Here is a 22,003-nt window from a genome sequence, read left to right as displayed (position 1 = left end):
ATTTCGAAGATAATACTAGTCGACCCTACGGACCTCGATCTGACTAGTCGTTTTGTGTTATCCCTGATTTCTTTCCATCCTGTGTGCACGTGCATTGAGCAATTGTGCATGCCTCTTATTTACAATTTACATCGCCTAGGCCCGGGTGGTTGTTTGATTTCAAAGACTACCCCAAGCCGTTTCGACACTTTCCAATCTTTCCTGTCTTTTCACTATCTTGTGATGTTTTGAAATTATATATTTTTCAATATACTGATGCATCCGCATTCAAGTCGAAATACAAGCAATCTCTTCTAAATCAATACTAGCCAGTCATCAGGATTACCCGACTACGACCTAACATCGACCTCGCCCTCCGCCACATGCCACCTCATTTTGTCGCTTGCGTCTTATATTCTCTGCATTACTTTTCATTCAGTGTGCGTGCCTCTTATTTACTTCGCCTATAGGCTAAGGTGGGTGTCTGATCTTAAAGGCTACTCCAAGTTGTTTCGACACCATCCTATCTTTTCATTGTATCGCAGACGTGTGATGTTTTGAAACGATGAAAATATTAATAAACCTGATTGATTGATGATTGATTACACTGGTCGACATTTTTCAACATTTTTTTAGTTTTTCTTTAGAACGGGTAATTGAGGGTACCTAATTTGACGATGCTGATTCCAAATTTGCCGTCAGAATTCACTCATCACGTCACAGTTTTTCGCAAAAATCAAATGAACATTTTACTCAAATACGGCAGTATTAAGGGCGTTTGTGCCCGTTTAGGTCCGTATATCACACGGAACACATTCTACAAAGCTCTCAGCTTACTTTTTTGGATTTGAGGTTTGATTATCTTGAACTAAAACCCTCCAGATAATGAGGATCATTGGTATTTCCAAGAAATTTAGATGCAGCTTCAATGAAATAGAGCCGTGTCTTTTTTTCCAAATCCGCCTTCCTAATACGAAATAGGTTTTTTTAGTGATGAGTGTTTTGATTTGAGGTCCAGCAAATACACCATCTATTGTATTAACTCAAGTGAGGAAACCCCTCGTGAATGTGTTTAGAACGTGCTCTCTCTTTGATCAGAGCCTTTAAAAACTTTTTCATGAGATACAGTATGCTATATAATGGTGGAAATACAACATTGCGCTGTCGATAATAAGAGCAGGCTCTGAAACATTTTGAAGCCTAGTGTATGACACTCCCTCATCGGCCACTTACGCTAAATTCAATGATTTCTACTGTCCCATTCATACATAAAACAAGGATACCTTGTAGTTCTAGACCAGGGGTGGGCAAACTACGGCCCGCGGGCCGCATGCGGCCCGCAACGCCATTCTGTGCGGCCCGCGAGAGTCTGAAGAAACTTATTAAAAATATTGATAAAATGCGTACTAAAAATCGAATTAATGCAGGGACTTCATTAAACTCTTTCTTAGTATATTTCACCATGATAATTCTAAGGAAGTGGGTCTCAACCTGGGGGACGCGTGCCCCTTGGGGTCATGAAAGGATCTGAAGGGGATCGCGAAGCTGAGCTCAACTGAAAATTTTTTCGCGCTTCGCGCGATTTTCTTCCAATTCCTGATTATTGCTCTGTATTTAGTATGAATTTCATATTTAAAAATCTCTCATCAATAGTCGTAACCTCCCATGCCACCAAACAATCCGCTAGGTTTGCCATAGCATCCTGATTGCGTTTTGTGATATGACGAAAAGGGGGCGTGAAATCTACACATATAGTAGAAGCGTGTTTGAAGCTAACATGGTTATGGTGCTGTCAGCATTGTGTGTTCTGGAACTGAACCCAATGCGCAATTAGTAAATCTATGAACTGATCACTGCTCACAGATTTAAATTTCAATCCTGTTTTAAGAATCGGGACAAAAGACTTTCATCTCTATAGTTTTGACAAATTGGTTATTGAGGTCGGCCAGCCTATGAAATCTCGCCATTGTTTCTGGCACGTGTACGATATCATCATATCAATGTTTGGTTTGTTTCAAATGAGCACATATATTATCTCCATGTCCTCACTATATAATCAAATACCAGCAATATTGCGTTTTGGTTTATGATCCCAATTTTATATAGTGCGGCCCGCGAATGGATTCAGATGTTGAATGCGGCCCGAGAGCTCAAAAGTTTGCCCACCCCTGTTCTAGACCGTTGAACCAGTACCATATTTATGAGTTCAAAATCAACGGAAACTACACATTTGAGTAGTTTGAGTACTATATTCCAAATTTGAAATCAAAAGCTTCATATTCTCGCAAGACCCCTTGATGCCAGTTGTACCAGCTACAAGTAAAGAAGCACATTGATTTGAATTGTGCGACAAAACAGCTTTTAGGCTTGATGCATAAATATAGAGGCGCAATTCACGGTTCCCAATGTTTCTATGAGACCTTGATCATCGACACAATAGACTAAAGAGGGTTCACCGGCAAAGAAGAGTGTGTATTCACTATCACGATTCACGATGCATATACCAAGGAAAAGTGGCATCAGTGCCAAGTAGACTATAGGTTTGGCTTTCAACCTGGAACCAACAATAAGTACAGATTCATTTGGCAAATTCAAATTTATAATACAGTTATTTAGTTCAGCCTGATTCAACTTTATAAAGCTGCTGATCATCATCACACACATGCTGAGAGCATTCTTCAGACAAAGACTCTTCACCGAGAGAATCTTCTTCAACTGCTGGTAAAACTTTTGAATCGAAATATCTGGCCCATGAGAAATCGGTCGTATTGCGCAAGTCAAATTGGATATTGAATTTTATGCTGATTTTGACATTAAATAAATAAAAGCACATGAGCAAAAGTAACAATCTTTTCCATGTCCATGTGGCTCTCTCCAAACCACATTGGCACACCAAATGGTAAATATTTTTGTTTTCAAATGCTTCACAGCCTCAATGTCGTTTTATTATTCATTCATTGTGCTGTGCGGTGCATGCCTCTTCTTTACATCGCCGAAGCCCAGTTCTGATTTCAGTTTTCTGATGTCTGATTTCAAAGACTACTCCAAGTCGTTTCGACGCCTTCCTATCTATTCATTGTATCGCAGCCTTGTGATGTTTTGAAAGGAAGAAAATATTATTAAATTGATACTGATATCAAAAGATAGGTCTAGATTATGACTTTTTTACATACCTATATAAAGTTACTTTTACTTCTACTTGAGTAGAAATTGATGCCGTTGCTTCTACTTCTACCTGAGTACCTATGGTATGTACTTTGACCACATCTGATGACGTCACAATAGTGATAGCTATAACCAAACAGCAAGGAATACGTCACAGAACAGGCTGTTTTTAGCACTAAAATGCAAAATTTTAAATCGCAGATTATAAAAAATCTTGACGTGTGAGAAAAAAAGCGACTTCATATTCGTAATCAGCGTACGAAGATTGACTTAATAGTCATCATTTTGGCCAGAAAACAAAAATCATATCGACCTATGTTATTGAAGAAAGGGTTGAAGGTGATACATCCGTTCATCTCTGAATTTTGACTTTCAAAGTAACGTCGCCCACTAGCGACGTCAACTTTTGAGAGCTGTGTGAACCTTGATTGTTGGCACAGCTATATACAGCAGCTACACTCAAGACGAGTTGAGTGCAGCTACAGGGCAGGTAGGAATAGCGTACGGAGGTAATAGTAAATTAAAAATCCTTCTGCTTTCACAGGTTCGCTCCGGTCGTACTTCGTAGTTAGCGCGTATCAATCATCGATTTCGCTTTCTCTGTTTTCTCTCTGTTCGTTTTCGTTCTTTTGTGCAATGGATTCTACTATAGAGTATGACTCTATACTCTATAATACTACGGTATCGCATAGAATGTGGTACTGAGTACCGTACTGAGAATGTCGTTAGTCTGTTGTCATTAGTTAACATAGGCATCGAGTACCGAGGGCCTATTAATACAGACTGTCAGCGAACTTGGAGAGGATAGAGTTACGATCACTATGTGCTGAAGAGTGACTACAATGTACCATACTTTTGCAGTTTTGCTTACTGACTGTCATACTGTGCTTGTATGTCAAGAGCAAGTCAAATATCTTCAGAGATAAGTAAAATGTAAAGAATTATTCAATACTACGTGAACTTACAATTATTATTAGCCCAGTCTGCCATATTCGTGTTTGCCATTACCATCTATAGTGCATTTGAACAGAGAAGTGCCCTACAATGCTTCAATTGCCTGCTGTTGAATGTTGCGGGGAGAAGTAAAACCTTGTGTTGTATCTATCTGGCACAATACTCCGATGGCATTGTCTACTTGAATTTTCTGATAATTTTGCTTGTTAGATGCTCAAACAATAGACTCTTGTTATTCGGTAGCATATTGTTAGTGCCATTACAGTAGGCCACAGCCAATATAAGGAAATTGTTTATTACCATTTCAAAGTGTTGATTGCAATTTGAACATTTTTGTAGTTTTGTTGCTATTAGCTTTTGCACTATCACTAATAAATGCAATATGTCAACTGTTGGGAACCTTGTCGACTTCGGACTTGACCCTGACAGCACGCCATCCTCTGCCGGTGGCAGTGGTTCCAACTATCTTGCAGACGGAGACACAACCGCTAATGTCGTTGATGAGAATCTCAAAAAATCTCTCGAAGCAGGTATTCAACTACTGTTATTTGTGCAAATGACTTATCTAGGGCAACTTTCTATACAGCTTCCGGCAGATTCCTAAATAGGCTCTATGGTGTTTTAAGCTGTTTGAAGGATTCTTTTCTCCATTTTTTCACTTTTTCGATTTTTCATGCAATTCTTGTAATTTTTTTCCATTTGTCATGCAACTGACATTTTACTGAAAATATTTGGCACTATATGTAAATAGATCGCTTGATTATTTCACTGTCATTTAAATTTGAGGTTCTTTCTGATTTCACGTAGGTCTACATTCAGGCTGGACTGCCGAATTTTCACTGGGTCAATTTTTTCAGGTTATTGATTGTTTTGAAGTCGCAAACACTGAGCTTTGCTACAGTGCCTTGCATACGGATCGATTGGAGTATCTCATACCCTAATAATTTCAAGGAACTCGTCCATAAATGCAACTTTTTAGTGCAACTTCTTTGAAAAATAAATGCAACTTTCACTGATTTGACTGCAACAAAAACTTGCCCTTCGCATGACATATCTTGTGAATTGTGCGCATTTGGCATTGTACTTAGCTCCTCTTTTTCTTAGTTATACATTACTACTAGTACTAGTACTACTATAGTAGGCTACTAGTGGTAGGCTATTATTGATTTTTATTTATTAGCTTACAATTTTCATGAGTGATGTTCTTGAATGAACAAGAGGCGCACAAGATCTTGCGTGGCTTATTTATATACAATGCTATTTGTTCATCCTACCAGATGTGCTATTATAATATTGCACTACTATCAAATAAATGAGAAAGTTCGTTGAATTTACTGGAACATATCTCTATTCTGTCAAAGTTTTAGTCAAGTGTGCCACAGTATTGACAAATTACACTATCCAGTATCTACCAATCATCACTTCATCAACTGCATCACATATTATGTTGCATATGACACTGTTTCAAAATTACAGTTTAAGATTGTATTTCGTCAGCCTAGTTATTGAACTGTCCATTGAAATAATAGTTGTGACAACAAAATCAATTACTAATTTTAGGTGCAATTGGTCAAGGTTGTCCAATGCCCATATCCACTGTCCAAGACTCCAAGCAAGGACAGTACGCTTGTGAAGTTTGAGAACTGCCATCATTGGTGAACCCTGAACCTCCATAGTCCCTTGAGTCGTTTTAGAGAAGAAGTATAATATGATAAAAGGTTGGATGGCAATTCCCGAGTCACCTGACATAATTTTGCTTGTCGGCTCATCATTACACACTGCCTTCCTTCAAATAATCGATCTTCCAATAATTCATTTAAAAGACATTTTTATGAGTATGTCAGCGCAGCGGCCACTTTCAGTCAGATATTTTAGGTGGGTTGGAATAGGAAGTACTTCTACTTTTCAAACTACTACAGTAGGTTGGGCAATTGGGCATACTTCCTCAAGTCGTTATGATTTTCTACTGCACAGTTTTTATGTTTTTAGGCAAAACTAGGCCTAGAATACATACTTTTACATAGTTGAAAATCTCTACTCCTGTTTGTACTTGAGTAGAAAGTTACGTAGTTGTTTTTACTCTAGTTGAGTACCATCAATGATTACATTAGCCACATCTGGTTTGAACACCTTCAACTCATGGCAACAAGGCCAAAATCGACAACAGCTTTTCATCGTTAAATCCAGTTATAACGGCAGATACCGCACTTATGTAAGTTAGCGTGGTGCTAAGATCCTACATAACAGATTCATACATTATGGTTTCGTTGTGACGTCATTAATGAGCTTGCCAAAAATTCATGCGCGGCCGCCGGCCGTGACCTGCTTTGTTCGCGCTCACGCGTCGACGCTCGCTTCATTGTTGATTCATTCTTAAAATCGCGATCAGTTAAAAATATCGTAAAATCGCAAATTTGAAACACCATACAGTGAAATGACAGCGCGACGCGTTTCTTTGTGCTATATCGGTCGGTATAATGTAATGTAGTCCGTCGCCATCGACATGAGACGCAGTTTGTGAAATTGATGAAACGCCGCGAAGCCGAAATTGGCGACGAAGCCTACAAGCCACGAGCACGTACTTGCCTCGAGTGAAATCCACGATTGATTTATGTCGATGTATATTACGGCCGCCAGACATCCTCGGCGATGTAATAGGATTTATTCGGCATAGTTTAAAACGCGACATTCAGTCGGGCTCTGGAATGCGAATGAACAACAAAGAATATTTATCGACTCTTCAACTAGTCCACTCTTGCAAACGAATGTATTCTCGTTCGAAAATTCGAATCGGGTTACTCCGCAAAACAGCGCACCCTTACTTTTGTAAGACGGGCTTGTCATATGTGCTGTATTGCAAGTTGATATCGCTTTTAACAATGCGAGTTTGCAAATGCGGATGTTAGATTGATGCTAGATTTACAGCTATCATCTAACTAATATCTTCATATTAAAATAAACCCGAATATTTTCGGCTGACACTCATTAGCAACTAGTAGAGAATTGGAAAGGACATTGTAATGTATATCTACATTTCAACAATCGTATCACCAAATATTGATATCACCGCCATGAAATTTCGAATGCGGTAATAAAGGCGAAGATATCGCTAAGCTCGATGTACTAATTTTAGATGATACGCGAATTTCACAATTTGGCACAAACTATGTTGGCGTATCTTGATAAAAGTCGACTCCAAGGCACACAAATGAATGAGTGAACGGCGTGTCCCCTCGACGCGAAATCTGTGTCGGTGTCAGCCGAAAATATAGGGGTTTATTTCAATATGAATATTTCTATTAATATGTATACTGAACTTCTAGAATATGGTAGATTGCATATTGTGCGTGTCTTGAGCGAATAAAAGTACTAGTAGCGCTGATTTATGGTCATGATTGGTTCGTTTGACTCCGGATAAGTATATCTAGTATTTCCAATTTTTGCGTGCTCCTCGGGTTCCGCTGATTTTAATTCTCACGCATCATGAGATTTAAATTGTTCTATTCTCCCGAAATATGTCACGCCGAATAGGAGCTGCTTCTCATATCCGTAAATTTATACACCGTATCCTCTTTTCCGAGACAATGAAGCGAAAAAGGTTAGCGCGGTTCGCGTATCGCCCGTCCGACAGCGGCGGATGTATCCTGTATCGTTTTACGGCGGACCGTTTTCGGTTGGTTTTGCGAAGCGTTCACTTCGCAGGAAACGATATTAATTTCAATATTTGTCGGCGTATAGCGCGTCTTGGCGATTATATGTCATCTATCAAAATATGCGTAGTATTACACTAGGATGTTTACGTCGGGTCGCTACGCGACGATCTGGTCTACCAGCGTTGTTCTCGTGAATTATGTACGGCTTGCAGTGGCATCGCGCGCGGCTGTCAAATGACGACAGACTGGCGGGTTTTATCTGCCTGTGAGTGTTTGTTGCGAAAGAGCGCGCTAGATATAAGGCATTCGTCAACGTCAGTGTCATCTACACTTTACATTATATCTTCAATTATACGGTTCGTTCTGCTCTTGTGAACTCGCTGAACTGATTGTATTTAAATGAAAGTTCATATTTGTTGTCTTAGTATATATGAAAGTGAAGCTTTTATTAGTGGAGAATGGGCGTAGCCAGGGTAATTTTACTCCTCCAGAAATAAGATTTACGAATTACGTCATTTCTTGTATGACGTAGCAAGGTTACCTCGCCGATTCGTGATTTTTGTTTTTTTCCTCCCATATTTTAAATATTACTAGAGGCTGGACCTGGATTTTAGGCCGGCGTGATTGATCACAATGTGCCTGATTGAAATACAGTCTTTCCCATTTACTCAAACGTTTTAACAGTACGTCATACTGTTTTTGGCAGTGCTGCAAGTATTATGTAACTATGTAGCTGAAATGCGATTTTGAACGAAAATGAAAATTTGCTCCTCGAGCATGTTAGTTTGACTGCTTAACATGGGGCTGTGCTGTGAAAAATACACAGCCAAAGTCGACCCTGCTTCATCGCAAATAGGTTGGTGGCGTGGTTTTTTTCGATGTTACGGATAACGTAGCCGGATTTGGAGATGTATGTTCAAAGTCATATGATTAGAAGGCGACTCGGCGAGTTGCGGGGCTTGAATCACTTCCTGGAAGTGACACGAGGCGCTGTATTAGAATTTGCTTATTGTTCTAAAGTCTCATTTTGATACCGAATCTCGAGGCTGCAGCAGCGTCGCAGAATGGAGCGGGACGGGGAATATTTCAATATTGATATCGCAGGTTGCAGTCTTTGTCTTAGTTAGATCTGAACGGTGTCACATCGTGTACTGTATTCCTAGTTGCTTTGGTCTTGTGGAATTGTGAATTAATGTTGTTTTTGCAGTGGTGATCAAAGTAGTCAGTCTTGCTACTCAAGCAGACATAGGAGTAAACCTATACACAATTGCAGGTTGATTTAGCCATTTCCAAGACGTGTCAAAACTCATTCAAGTAGAAGTAGAAAATGAACGGTCTAAAAAGTGCTCAAGTATATAGTTTCAAAAAAGTAGTAGTTTATCGAGGGGTTGTGTACTTTTAGCAGTAAACCGGAGGTGGCTGCCTTTGAAATTGAAAGATCTGTCTTTGTGACGAACAGAATGTATATTTAGTTACCGTGATACATGGGCTATGTCGCACGGCTTTTCTGACAGTTTCACTCGCACATGTGAAATGTGATGCAAACTTGTTCCGAAACTACTTACTAACCGTATCTGGTTGTTTCAGAGTTTGCTAGCAGCGGATCGACCTCGTACGTTACGGGAGACAGGCCAAGAACTGCGTGGTCAGACGCCAGCGCTGAATTTGAAGATGTTGCTCAATACGGCATCATTGAGGTGAGAAGTTCTCTTTGCCGATTTGGTGTCGGCCTTTCGAATGTGTTTCTGTGTAGGTATCGGGTTCGGATCTCCAGGGAAGGCCGGTGATCGTAGTGAGTGCGTGTAAGCTACCGTCGAACCATGTTTTGGATCAGGGAAAGTTTTTGAGGTAAGTCTCGTGCTGGATAATATGACTGTAAAATCTGATGCGGATTGAAATTTTGCTAGCTTTAGGACTCTGGCGCCTTTTCATATACCAGAGGTAGTCAGAAATGATGCGCTTCTACTTTTTTGTAGTGCTCGAGCTGCTTTTTCCTGCTTGCACTACATGAAGTGGGCAATTTTAGAGCATTTCCAGTTCTACTTGACACAACCAGTTCTAAAATACTTGTTTTTTACTGTCTTGGAAAATGCTACTTCTTCTTGTAATTGCGTTGAAATTTATCGCCGCTGGAAAACCAAACTGTCTTGTGTCCACTTTTTGTATTTTTGAGTTTTTTTCTTCTATCGCTATTTGGACATAGATCTTTCGTTTTAACGGGGTTCCAAATTCCAAAGTAGCATGGATGTCTAGTGAAGTGAACATATGAACTTGAATTTTTTAGGTAAATTGAAAACAAAACTGGTTTCTGTCCAAATTATATGGTCAAAGTCAAAATTTCCAAAAATAGACGTAGACTGTTTGGTTTTCCAGCGACGTTATGTTACTTACACCTACATGAGTAACAATGATGACTACTTTGAGTTTAACAATCTGTATAATGAACTGGGTCCCTGTATCACAACAGCCTGGCTTATCTCCTAATAAACCTGCAATAAAGGTAAAGGTGTTGAGAATTCCTGAATTTGATACATGTTACTCAGGTGATAGCAACTATAAATTGTAGAGGAAAGGCAATATCGTACTGATGAATTTTTAAGAGTATTAGTGCAAATGATTCGACTACTATGCTAAGGTTTGAAGTGTTAATAATTCAGCTCTGACTTCGATTAGGTGTGGAAACTTGGTACGGTAATGCAACATCCCTTGAATCATTCCAGTTGTAGTTGGAGATTTTTATATTATAATCTGTTGGGAAATAAAATTATTTCTGCTAACTGTAAAAAGTTTTCGAATTGTGTCTTGATCCTTGGCAGGTATCTCAAGTACACACTGGACAAAGTTGTCGAATCCGATTACAGCTTGGTTTATCTCCATCATGGATTGAATAGCAAAAACAAACCTTCAATGTCCTTTGTCAGAGATGCGTATAAAGAATTTGACAGGAAGTAAGCGAATTTTGTTGATGTTGCATTTTTTTGTTACATAACAGCATGATTTCCAAGCAGCTATGCTGAAAAAAATTGTTATTGCATAGAATTTTTACACCGTATCATCACACGTGATAGACATGTTTGATTTTTGTGCAGGTACAAAAAGAACATAAAGGCGTTTTATATCGTTCATCCAACAAATTTCATTCGGATCGCCATGGGAATTTTGAAGCCACTTCTGAGTTTGAAGTTTGGACGAAAAGTTCGCTACGTTAATTATCTCTCCGATTTGAAGGATTTCATCCAAGTGTCGCAACTGGTGATTCCTCCAGAAGTTACAAAGTGAGCGTCCGTTGTGTTATTAACTCCTGCCTGAGTTTTAATTGATGGTAATTTCGTTTCTTTGTCTACTATTGTGTCATTATTACAGTGCTTTTGTTAAAACACACATTTATGCCATGGCTGCAAAAACCATCTCATCCACTAATTGGTCACACTGGTTTCTCGTACAAGTGATTATTTTTTGTAAATCAGATTGAATGACCTTTCTCATCGTCTGCTAACCTTTGTGAATCAATTACTTGCCATGGATAAGTTTTGAAAAAAAAAATTATCGATATGCATGCATCCTACAAAATGTAATGGCAGCATGCGCCGAAGTTTTCAATCTTTCATTCACGTTATCCCGGTTTCCTTGTTTGTTTTTTGTTATCAGGAATTAACAAATTGACTAGATATGATACGCCACTGTTATATTGACCGTGATAGATATGAAACGATTTTCACAGGCATGACATGGAACTTACGAGCAAATCTTCATCTCAGCAAAAAAGTCGTGACGCATCAGAAAGCTCAGTTCCAGTCGGTGATATTCCTACTCAGCAGTTCGGTGTTTCTTTGAAATTGTGAGTCGACTAAATGTGGCCAGTAGATCCTGTAGTATAACCATTCACTAATCGAGATCTATTGCCGCTGGTTGTCGAAATTCCACACCTGAGGAGAGCTAACAGCTATAAACAAAACTATGAACAAGAATGCAGAAGCAGTCCCACATCGTATGATGACGTGGGATTGTATTGGTACAGATAGCGAATTTCAAAATTGACCATTTAATTGTCAGGATCAGTCTTCCTTCCCCCTCACCACGCCTCAATGATAAAATTCAAACCAATTCCAGTGAGGGTATTTCTATTTGATTGATTCAGAACGATTGATAGGAGATATTAAACTATGGTTTGAACTCAACATTGTTTTACAATGTAATCAGCTTCGCAATTATTTCATGCCGGGAAACTTCACACAATGGATTGATTATTATCCAGTAAGGAATTTCTAACTGGGACTATATTTTTTACTGTTTTCGAGATGATTGCTGTGCGGTTCTACATCAATCAGGTATGCGAGCTGGACCGGTATCGAGCTCGGGCGGTTCATGTCTCGCTACATTTCGGTGACACATCACGCACGGTCTTATCACTAAATCGGGACAGTACCATTTTCACCTTGTTTCATGATTACCAAGAACGGTTAAATTCAACTCGTAAAATTTATAGAATATATCCGTCCAGTAGAAGCGATATCATTCCTCGCAACTGTAACGCCATGTCCAAGGCCAGCGTCGCAGCACTGTGAAAAATCCACGATCGTTTGAATCAGAGAGTAAAATCACGCGAGGCACTTCCCTTTAGAAAGGCCATCGCACCTCGCATTGCAGCAATAAGTGTTCAAACACTTTGTAGTTCTCCCAACACTAAACGAACCACGCTTTCTAGGGATTTGGCCGGCTACTGTATCAGCTCATTGATGGCAGGATCAACATTGAGCGCCCCCCTTCACACTCGATAACGACCCCATGGTGCAGTATTTTTCAAGAACTAGCTAAACCAGGGGTGTCAAACTCAACTTGGATCGCAGGCCGGATTCCAACCTTCTGATCGGTCGTGGGCCGGACCAGTCAGATGATTCCAAAATGTCACCTTTAATTCATACCCTTGTTTTACACTAAAATACTTTATTATCAAACCTTTATTCGCCAACAAATACGATAATTGGCCGGTTGAATAAAGTTGAATAAACCGCTAAAACAGTGGTCTGCATATAACGGTTTTGCATTGGTGCTCTCGCTTCCGTGAATGACTACTTTTAACTATCTAATTTCTCTATAAAACTCTTGACTCAGTGTGAACTTTTTGATTTCTCTGAATTTGGTTTTAATTTCAAACACTTGTTCCTAATACTGACTAGACTGGAGTGAAATTGCAACACTGCTTTCGGATGGGTATAATGTTTCTTGTGCACAGGTTGTACATTTGCTATTTCTTACTAAAAACTCGCCTTTTGTCAGAAATGTGCAGGCATTTGTCAACTTGCTCAGATTTGCTTCGCGGGCCGGATGAAACCGTCTGGCGGGCCTGATGCGGCCGGCGGGCCGTATGTTTGACGTCCCTGAGCTAAACCCTAGATATGTCGATACACTAATAATAAATTTAGGATATATCGCATGTTAGTCTATTACTCATAGAAATGCACCGCACACTGTGCACAGGTCCGCACCCGTAATTATCATTCATCGCAACCAATGAAAGTGATGTAAAAGTAATTAGAGTTCTGGTATATTGAAGGAAGTTTTACTTTACAGTTTGGAAGACAATAATCCTGGTTACAAAGTCCCGAAAGTAATGCAAGAAACGATAAGTTATATTCGCGAAAACGGTAAGCTCTACATTATCCATACCGATTCGCCGCTTTAACTGAATGCGCTTTTTGTTAAGGCCTCACGACGCAGGGAATTTTCAGGAGATCGGCCGCCGCTACAGCATTGAGAGAAGTTCAAAAGAGTTACAACTTGGGAAATCCGGTACTTTCTGGCTTGGCTTATCCTATATAAGGAAATCTTTCTGTCATCATAATGGGCTTTAATAGTATTATAGTATCATTCTCCTGCAGCATGCATAAATTCATCAAATAAGTAATTTTCTGTGAAACCATTTTGGACTACCATCTGCAAATAGGATTAGTGATACCAATAATGCCACTTATTAGCTCGTGTCCTGTGACAGGTTGTGTTTGACGAACCTCACCTTGCTGCCGTTACCTTGAAAGCGTTTCTTCGTCAGTTGCCGGAACCGCTGCTCACATTTGCGTTGTACGAGTACATCCTTAATATATCGCGTAAGTTTTGTGATCACTATACTACTTGGTGAGGTTTCGACGGGATTTGAATGTCACTTATGATGCCAATTTTGTTATGAGGCGATTGCGAACGACATACTAGGTTTCACGCCATGTGCTACACAACATGACTTTGTCACAGAGAAAACAAATGTTGATGACATTGATGACTCCAGTCCATGTATCATGTGACTTGGACCTACTATATACCCCGTTTCATTCTAAATTGTCCTTGTGAAGCATAATCCTTCCAGTTTCTCAAAAACTGGCAAGAGGCTCGATCATTCTCAAGTGATATCATCGCAGCAATTGGAACATTTGAACCCGTGTGACTTTTTCTTTGCTAGACACTGCTGACTGCTACCAAAACTGTGAGCTTCATAGGCAGTTGACAATGCTGAATTGTAGATATTTGTTTTAGACCACTCTGGAATTCCTTTTCAACTGTGTGATGCGGCATTTCTTATAGTTATGGCTTTAAATTTGTTTTCTCATTTTTCATCTATTTCGTAAATTTATCTAATATCTATGTGGTGTTGCAATTGCATTGTGGCGGGTCTGATTAAATTGTAGAAGTTTCGTTAAAATTCCTAATTCCTACCTGGATTGGGTATTTAGAGAGCTTCCGCTTTCAAACGATATATTAAATATCTTACTCTGATATTACTAATTTTTTTCAACAAACAGTTGAAACTAGGGTTGGGACTTCGGGATCGAATTTGAAATCCCGGGATCGGGATTTCCCGGGATTTTCGCTTCTCAATCCCGGGATTTCCCGGGATTAGCAAAATTGTAAAATACGCATAATGCAAGCTACATTAACAATATCTATTCCTTATAATATTGATTCCCAACCGCGGCTCCAAGGTAGCCTTCTTGCGGCTCGGAGTGACCTCTAAATGTGCCACAAAATATAATGGACGACAGTTGTTGTTTGTTTCTATATATAGTTATAGGCAATTGTTGTATATGAATGCTGAAATGAGGAATACGAGATATCTCTAAAGCCGTCCAAGGCCGCTTCTGAAAACAGAGAAACAGAATTCTCGCGGACTAGCGTCAAACGCACGGGGGAATACCCGTCAGACAACGACATATCTTGAGTTCTGCTGCTCGTAGACCTTTATATATCGTGTTTTTGAAGAGAAAATTACGACACAATTTCACTAACATTAAAATAACGGCTCATAGTCAAGTATAAATTGCGATAAGTCCAATATTTTTCATAGAATAATCCTCTGCAAACTTGTGTATCATGTGCTGGAATGTATGAAGAGTTATCACGTGACAACAAAATAGTATGTTGAGTAATGATATGCATTTTCAATTTATATCAATGTATAGCACTTGCCAATCTGCGTCTACCAATGCTAGAATAACAGATATACAATTTGTAGAAGTCTATGTGCATGTGCTGTGCATGCTTTTGAGTTTGCTAGATGCTGAGATTTAGAGGTAGGTTATCAGATACCTTTAGAATCAGCATATAGTCTAATCGGGTGTTTTAATGGGGCTCCCTGCGTATACTATGAAGTTTGAAATGCGGCTCCGACATTCAAATTGGTTAGGAACCCCTGATAAAGAGTATCATCGCTTAGACGGTTTCGTAATTTGTTGGCGAAATATCCTTAAAATATGGGCGGGGGCGCCAGACGTAGGCCATTTTCGAAAAGGGGGGCTGCAGGGACGTAAGGTTAAGAAACAATGTTTTAGACAACCTGTCTAGTTTTTGACACTGCTTTATTACCAAAAAATTACACATGACGCTACGTAAGCCCTGGTAGATGCTGTTCACAAATCCCGGGATTTCATTGAGGCTAATCCCGGGATCGGGATTGCTTCAAATCCCAGGATCCCGGGATCGGGATTTCCCGGGGTCCCAACGCTAGATGAAACTGGCTGAAAATGTGACATTCAAGATATTCCTGATGAAATTAGCGCTATGTCTTCACTAGTGTCGATTGACTAGTGTCAACTCTTTCTATTGTCATCCTTTGTGTGCCGTAAGCTGTTATATAGCTAGTTGTAGTGGGGCAGGACGAAAGCACCTCATCAAATTCTGCACTATGTGTCGGCAATATGCCCCAATCATACACCATTCATTAACTTCGTAATTTACAATTCGATAAAATTTTTGTTGATGCAAATTCATTTTTGCTGCAGGCGTCGACGAGGACACACGATTTCGTGTTATTTCTGAACTGATGCAGAAGCTGCCGCCGAGGAATTTCTTGGCGTTGAAGACGTTGATTTTGTTCTTGGCGGAAATCGTGGCTAATTCAAAAGATAATTTGATGGACGCGAGCAATCTGGCTGTCGTGTTCGGTCCTAATCTCGTATGGTCCACCGATGTAAGTATACTTGATAAACTGTCGCAGGCAAGCTGTATCCGGTGAGCACAATTCCCCCATGTTGTTACAGATGTCAATTATTCCAAGCCATTATATTATATGCAGAAGGTTATTTCCATTTTTTATTTTCGGTATCATAAACTCCTATTTGAGTAATGGTTACTCCACAAAGCCAACCGAACTTAGTTCGAACACCCATTTACCAGTGTTGGGATCAAGTCACTACCTTCGAGTCACGAGTCATCTCGAGTCATTGCAGATTTTGACTCGAGTCAAGTCAAGTCAATCGATTTTCAAAGGTGACTCGAGTCAAGTCAAGTCACTCGTTTTTTGGAGGTGACTCGAGTCAAGTCGAGTCAAGTCAAGTCAAGTCACGAGTCAAGTCACAATTCAAGTCAAATTGAATTTTCGATGCTAGCTGTGTGAAAGACAGATTAATTAATCAATGATGATCATATATCTTGAATCAAATAACGAATATCTAGTTAAATGTACATGCGAAAAGACGTTGTATCACTCACGCACACGTAGAACTGTTAATAAAATACGTGAGTAACTGTACAGTCACATGCTACAGTCAGTTATTATCAGCCAAATTATAGGACCTAATCTACATCTACATATACGTGAGTAAATAAACGCACAAACTATATTTGTTTGATGTAAATCATACATAAAGGTTGGTAAAGGTGAGCACTGCGCAACGTAAGCATTGATCCGTCTAAGAAACAGAGACACATTGCTTCTACTACTACTACAACAACGCAAGCTGTGGTTGTTTAGTTTACGGTCTATTTACTTGTGATCAAACAATCGAGGATCAGTGTATCGTACGATCAGTGAATGACTGGTTGCTCTCACAAGTGACACCGGCGTATCCCGAACAATCCGAACATACACGAGATACAGTGATTTATTCGACACCGTTTACTTGATGACTTGAAATTGACTCGTAAATTTTGCTTCGAGTCACGAGTCAATGCGCATTTTTGAAGCTTCGAGTCAAGTCAAGTCAAGTCATTTTTCCAAAGTGACTCGAGTCAAGTCAAGTCATAAGAAAAAGTTGACTCGAGTCTGACTCGAGTCAAGTCATGACTCGAGTCATCCCAACACTGCCATTTACAGTAATATGTGTCGCTTACACTAGCATTGGATGTTTTCCAGGTTGCTTCTCTGGTAGCAATGGGGCCAATCAATACGTTTGTGAGATTGCTTCTGGACTATCACAAGGAACTGTTCTCAGAAGATTCAGAATGCTAGTGTTCCGATCTGTCAAAGAGTCTATGACACTAAATTTTGTTTTCGTATCCAATTTACTTTAGTCCTCTGTACTTAGTGTTCGCCTATTTCTTTCTCCTTTATCTATATTTGAAGATCATTGTTATTAGTCTGTGTTGGTTGTGATAGCTCGCGAATTTCCTTCAAGTGCAATCTGCTATCAACTACTGTAATAAAAATGTGAAAAAGTGACTTGGTTACTTTTGTGTATAGCTCGATTTCGGTTCGGGTTATTAGCAATTTTATCAGTTCAATACACAACAAAAATTGCGATACAATGAAAAAATTGGAAGGTGTCGAAACGACTTGGAGTAGTCTTTGAAATCAGACGCCAACCTTGGCCTAAGCCAGTGGTTCCCAATTTGGGCGATTTTGAGAAATAGGGGGCGAAAATGTTAGGACATCCACTGGGATACTAATTAACATGGCCAAAAATGCATGTGAAGGCGTCTTATTCTGATTGTGATGCGGAAAAATGTTAACTCAACGGAGAGAGACGCGGAAATTGGTTTTCTGAGCCCCTACCACCTCGGAAAAATGGCCTTTTTTAGTAAATTCACCGGCGATTGGAGTTAAGTGAATAAATTACCCGTTTAGATGTCCTCTTTCGGATCCGTAAATATGGAGGGCGAGAACTTGTTTATAGGGGGGCGATGAGACGAAAATGGTTGGGAACGACTCGCCTAAGCGATGTAAAGAGGAGGCATGCACAATGCGCACTGGATGACAAGTGAAAGAAGATGATATAAAAAGCAGGCGACAAAAATGAAGTGGCATGTCGCAGAAAATCGTGGTCCGGTAATTTGAGTGCTTTGAAAATTAGTTGCTACGGATGGGAGTAGATTCAGGTAATGCGATCTTGCTTTATGATACCATTTGTAAAGCAGTTGGTTGACTATTCTACCCAGATTAATGAGCATGCGTTTATTAGGATTCAGCAAGACATAGCGAACTGCGGCTAGGTGGGAATACGGTCGACAAGGTTCACGATCACTGAAATATCGCATTAATCCGATCTTAATTTGGTTGTGCTGTGGAACGCCAGGTAAGAATCTAATTTAGTTTTGATGCTCCTTGCGAGACCGTAACTCAATATAATTACGATTTCCTAAAATGAGAGGAGAGACTGGGTTGAACTTCAATCTTGACTGTTTTCGTAAATTCAATGACTGATGAGAAAACGACGTAATCGCAGTAAGAGCTAGGTACGCATATCGCATACCAGACGTGGGCGGGATTACAATTTTTAAATGCGAGCTTCAAATCCAAGCTCATATCCGGCAACGATTCAAATGAAGCATGGGCATTTGAAATTGCCTCTCCAAACCAATGATATACATAGAAAGAGATTCGTTATTTGTCAACTGCCACAATAACATACATATCAAAAATACAATTCGGCGAAGTGTGATATTATCGAAAGTGGTTAGTGACTTTCGATAGTGATATACTGATAAGCATGGTATAAAAGCAATGGTAATTATACATTATATATATCACTAGATAGAAGCTGGGCTCGATCTAACATGCCCATCAAAGCCGAGCAACCCAGGCCAAGAGCATCTTATTCAAAAGTCGTTACCTTCAAAACTTAATTAATATTAATTGATAAAAAAAGCGAGATAAAAACGCAGAAAAAAAAACAGCGCAAACCGATAAATCCGGTTTCGCATAGCACGTACCAATGATATATATATCACGAACATGGCACGAACATAGCCAAGTGGGTGGCACCCACTGAGCTATATAAACACGGTGGCACCGGATCACTTATCCATGAACACCGGACGGCATCGGAGCCCCCGAACAGTGTGGGCCGCACGCTTCAGTGCTCAACGCAGTCAATCGCTTCCTATTCGTTTCGTTCCTGTGCGATTCTCAGACGGCAGCATAATAATCCGTTCCCCGACTTACATTGATTTTGGCATGTCTCATGATGAATATTTTGCGGAATCGTAGCGCGATATGAGCGTGCCTTTGATATAGTGCGACTGATATTGGACTTCTGCTCCGATACCGTCACATAAATCCCGTATATTCCGACGATATTCAAAAGATATAGCATCATAGCTTAAGGCGCATTTGCAAAGTTTCAGAGCATATATTTTAACGGCGAAAATTTGGAAATAAAGTAGACTAGAGAGGGTACTGGTACATTGTGGACAGTGGAAACCTGAAATCTATATGAACCAGACTGCATATGTACAGTGGTTGTTTTTGTCCGTCCGTGACGCTGGATATAATGTTTCTTGCATAAAACTATCTAGAAATTAAACAGAAGATTATGCATCACGTTGTGGCGTTACCACCAAATCCACGTGGTATATCCATGCAATATTCCTAGTCTTGCAGTCGCAGGTTTTAGTTCTTGGACTCCTATACCATTTGATCAAAAATTGCCAATGTTTACTTACTTCTGGGCTCTGGCGGCTAATACCGACATTTCATTCAAAGTGTGATATGATATCGACCAACAGGTAGATCATGAACCATTCACTATATCCTTATCATTTGATGGTGAGCGCAGTACAGGCAAAAATGCGGGACACGGAACCGCATACGGCCTACGCAAGGTTTGATGCCGCACTTACGCACCCACATTATGATTAGTTATCTCTTATCTACTCAATGATTGATTATTAGGTTGTGAAATCTTCCCGTTGGAGATGAAACATTATATGCATTCGCTAACAATAGAATTACTTTTGTGCCAATCTTTGCATAAGTCAAGTGTATTAATTGATTTCCGTCAATTTGTTATCAAACCTTGAATAGGCTATAGTAATCTGTGAGCAACCTGCCTGGGATTAATATTCACAAAAGATGAACGCAGCTGGCCAAAATGACGATGCTACAGCAGCGGATACTTCGATGATATCAAACAGCAGCCCGTATCAACCTACGACAGAACCGGTAGCAAACAGGACTTCGACGTGCGGCGGTTTCATTATCGACGTACAGTACGTCAAGTCGCTGCCTGGGATCTTGAAGCTGGTGGAAATACTCTTGTCCATTATCGTTCTGATTTGTATTGGAAGCGCAACATGTTATACAAATTCAGGCTCTAGCTGCAGTGGTCTTGGTTTCCTTCGTGGTGTTGCCATATGGGCGATTGTGTTTACTATTATCCTTTACTTGATTTTTGTATTGACTATCAATACCAAAGTTAAATTTCTCAATTGGCCTTTGACTGACCTTATCAACACCGCTGTAGATGCATTGTTCTTCTTAATTTCTGCCATCGTCACTGCCACTCAAAACGGCAACGCTGGAAGCACGGCTGCTGTCGTTTTTGCATTTTTCTGTGTCATTGCATATTCGGGTAGCGCATGGTTTGCGTACAGGGCATGTGTTCTGGAGTGGCACAAGCGTAAATCCCACATTACGCATATTGCCGGCGTGGAGTCCTAAATTTCAAGTGACAACATTCTCTAGAACTGTATCTAGAACTTATTTTGTAATAGTGACAGGAATATTATGTCCTGCATCAAACTCTCATATCAAAGCTACCATTTGTAGCAAAAAAACGATGATTATAATTTATATTGTGCAGTTGGTGAAAGAATGCGAGAGACTATGTTTGACTGAAGTAGTTGTGTTTGTGATCATGTTTATTTCACGCCATCTTATTTTTCAACCAAATTTGCGTGATTGTCTAAATGGGCTGCGATTATTGCCGACTATTATTCTTGATATTGCTTAATATGCTTTCAATCTTATCGAACTTTCGGTTGTTCATATTGTATATGTCTGAATAGGAAAGATGATTTCTGTAATATTGTCACTTTGTGATATAGTGCATGCGGTACCATATAATATCTCATAATAATGGTAACTGCAGCTATTTCTACAATTCTGTTATGAAAGAATACTTGAGATTTCTCGCCTATATACATATAACAATGTGCATCTCATGACCATTTTCAAATCCAACAAGCGTTATTCCATTGCAGATTACACGGTATACACATGCTTCTTGTTCACAATTTCAACTTCGTCCTGCTTGGTATAAATCAATGATCCTGACTGATATGAATATGATATGAATTCTTGAAAAGTATAATTGATTGAGTAATTATGATCAAGGATGATATAAATTTTTGTAAAATGTTATAATCATGTAGCCTATATACTTATGTCACTGGTCCTTTTCATTTTATCCTAACCTTCGACTGCATTTGGTGCCGGTATCACAGAAGTCTTATTTTTTTGGATTGTTGGGTTTCAACGTGGCGTAAACTATATTTTGTCTCTGATTTTATGGAATGGTAGTTCATGATCAATCCGCTGTTACATTCACCACTGGCTGTAATCTGGTTTATTTCTGAGTTGATGCTATTTTTCAGTCTGTGCTATCATAACCGCTAATGAATCCTTGCGCCTATTCTTATTTGTTTAAACCTTTCCTTTAGATTATCTTTAAGCTACTTAGTCCATTGGTATAATTTGAAGTACTGGTATCCTGAAACTGTGACAATGTAATGGCCGGGAAGGGAAACTTTGCTGTCTTGGAGGAACA

The 22,003-nt window shown here is 39.6% G+C and overlaps 2 protein-coding genes across 4 annotated transcripts; both read left to right on the top strand.

The window, feature by feature from the left end:
* Positions 1-4,411: 4,411 nt before the first annotated feature.
* Positions 4,412-17,676, top strand: LOC145444089 (rho GTPase-activating protein 1-like). 3 transcript variants are annotated; one of them, XM_080322012.1, is made up of 11 exons: positions 4,412-4,628; positions 9,339-9,448; positions 9,505-9,599; positions 10,568-10,699; positions 10,841-11,026; positions 11,473-11,589; positions 13,323-13,396; positions 13,456-13,541; positions 13,744-13,855; positions 16,019-16,206; positions 17,371-17,676. In XM_080322012.1, the coding sequence occupies exons 1-11, from the start codon at positions 4,481-4,483 to the stop codon at positions 17,464-17,466; spliced, it is 1,344 nt and encodes a 447-aa protein (XP_080178138.1). In that variant the 5' UTR covers positions 4,412-4,480; the 3' UTR covers positions 17,467-17,676. The 3 variants fall into 3 exon arrangements, with proteins under 3 accessions (XP_080178138.1, XP_080178139.1, XP_080178140.1); XM_080322013.1 differs by lacking the exon at positions 4,412-4,628 and adding an exon at positions 8,162-8,607; XM_080322014.1 differs by lacking the exon at positions 4,412-4,628 and adding an exon at positions 8,669-8,855.
* A 2,576-nt stretch (positions 17,677-20,252) lies between these two features.
* On the top strand, positions 20,253-21,897 carry LOC145444836 (CKLF-like MARVEL transmembrane domain-containing protein 4). The gene has a single exon (XM_080322858.1). The coding sequence runs from the start codon at positions 20,308-20,310 to the stop codon at positions 20,893-20,895; it is 588 nt and encodes a 195-aa protein (XP_080178984.1). The 5' UTR covers positions 20,253-20,307; the 3' UTR covers positions 20,896-21,897.
* The last annotated feature ends 106 nt before the right edge of the window (positions 21,898-22,003 follow it).

This window comes from Botryllus schlosseri, chromosome 8, assembly GCF_051294905.1.
Source record: "Botryllus schlosseri isolate E-star chromosome 8, Bs_hap1, whole genome shotgun sequence".
NCBI lineage: Eukaryota > Metazoa > Chordata > Ascidiacea > Stolidobranchia > Styelidae > Botryllus > Botryllus schlosseri.
This window is presented reverse-complemented; position numbering and strand designations above follow the sequence as displayed.

Coding starts and splice junctions, on each gene's coding strand:
- LOC145444836 (XM_080322858.1), top strand. CDS start 20,308: ATGAACGCAGCTGGCCAAAATGACGATGCTACAGCAGCGGATACTTCG.
- LOC145444089 (XM_080322012.1), top strand. CDS start 4,481: ATGTCAACTGTTGGGAACCTTGTCGACTTCGGACTTGACCCTGACAGC. Junction 9,449..9,504: donor CTCAATACGGCATCATTGAG/GTGAGAAGTTCT, acceptor GTTTCTGTGTAG/GTATCGGGTTCGGATCTCCA. Junction 16,207..17,370: donor ATCTCGTATGGTCCACCGAT/GTAAGTATACTT, acceptor GATGTTTTCCAG/GTTGCTTCTCTGGTAGCAAT.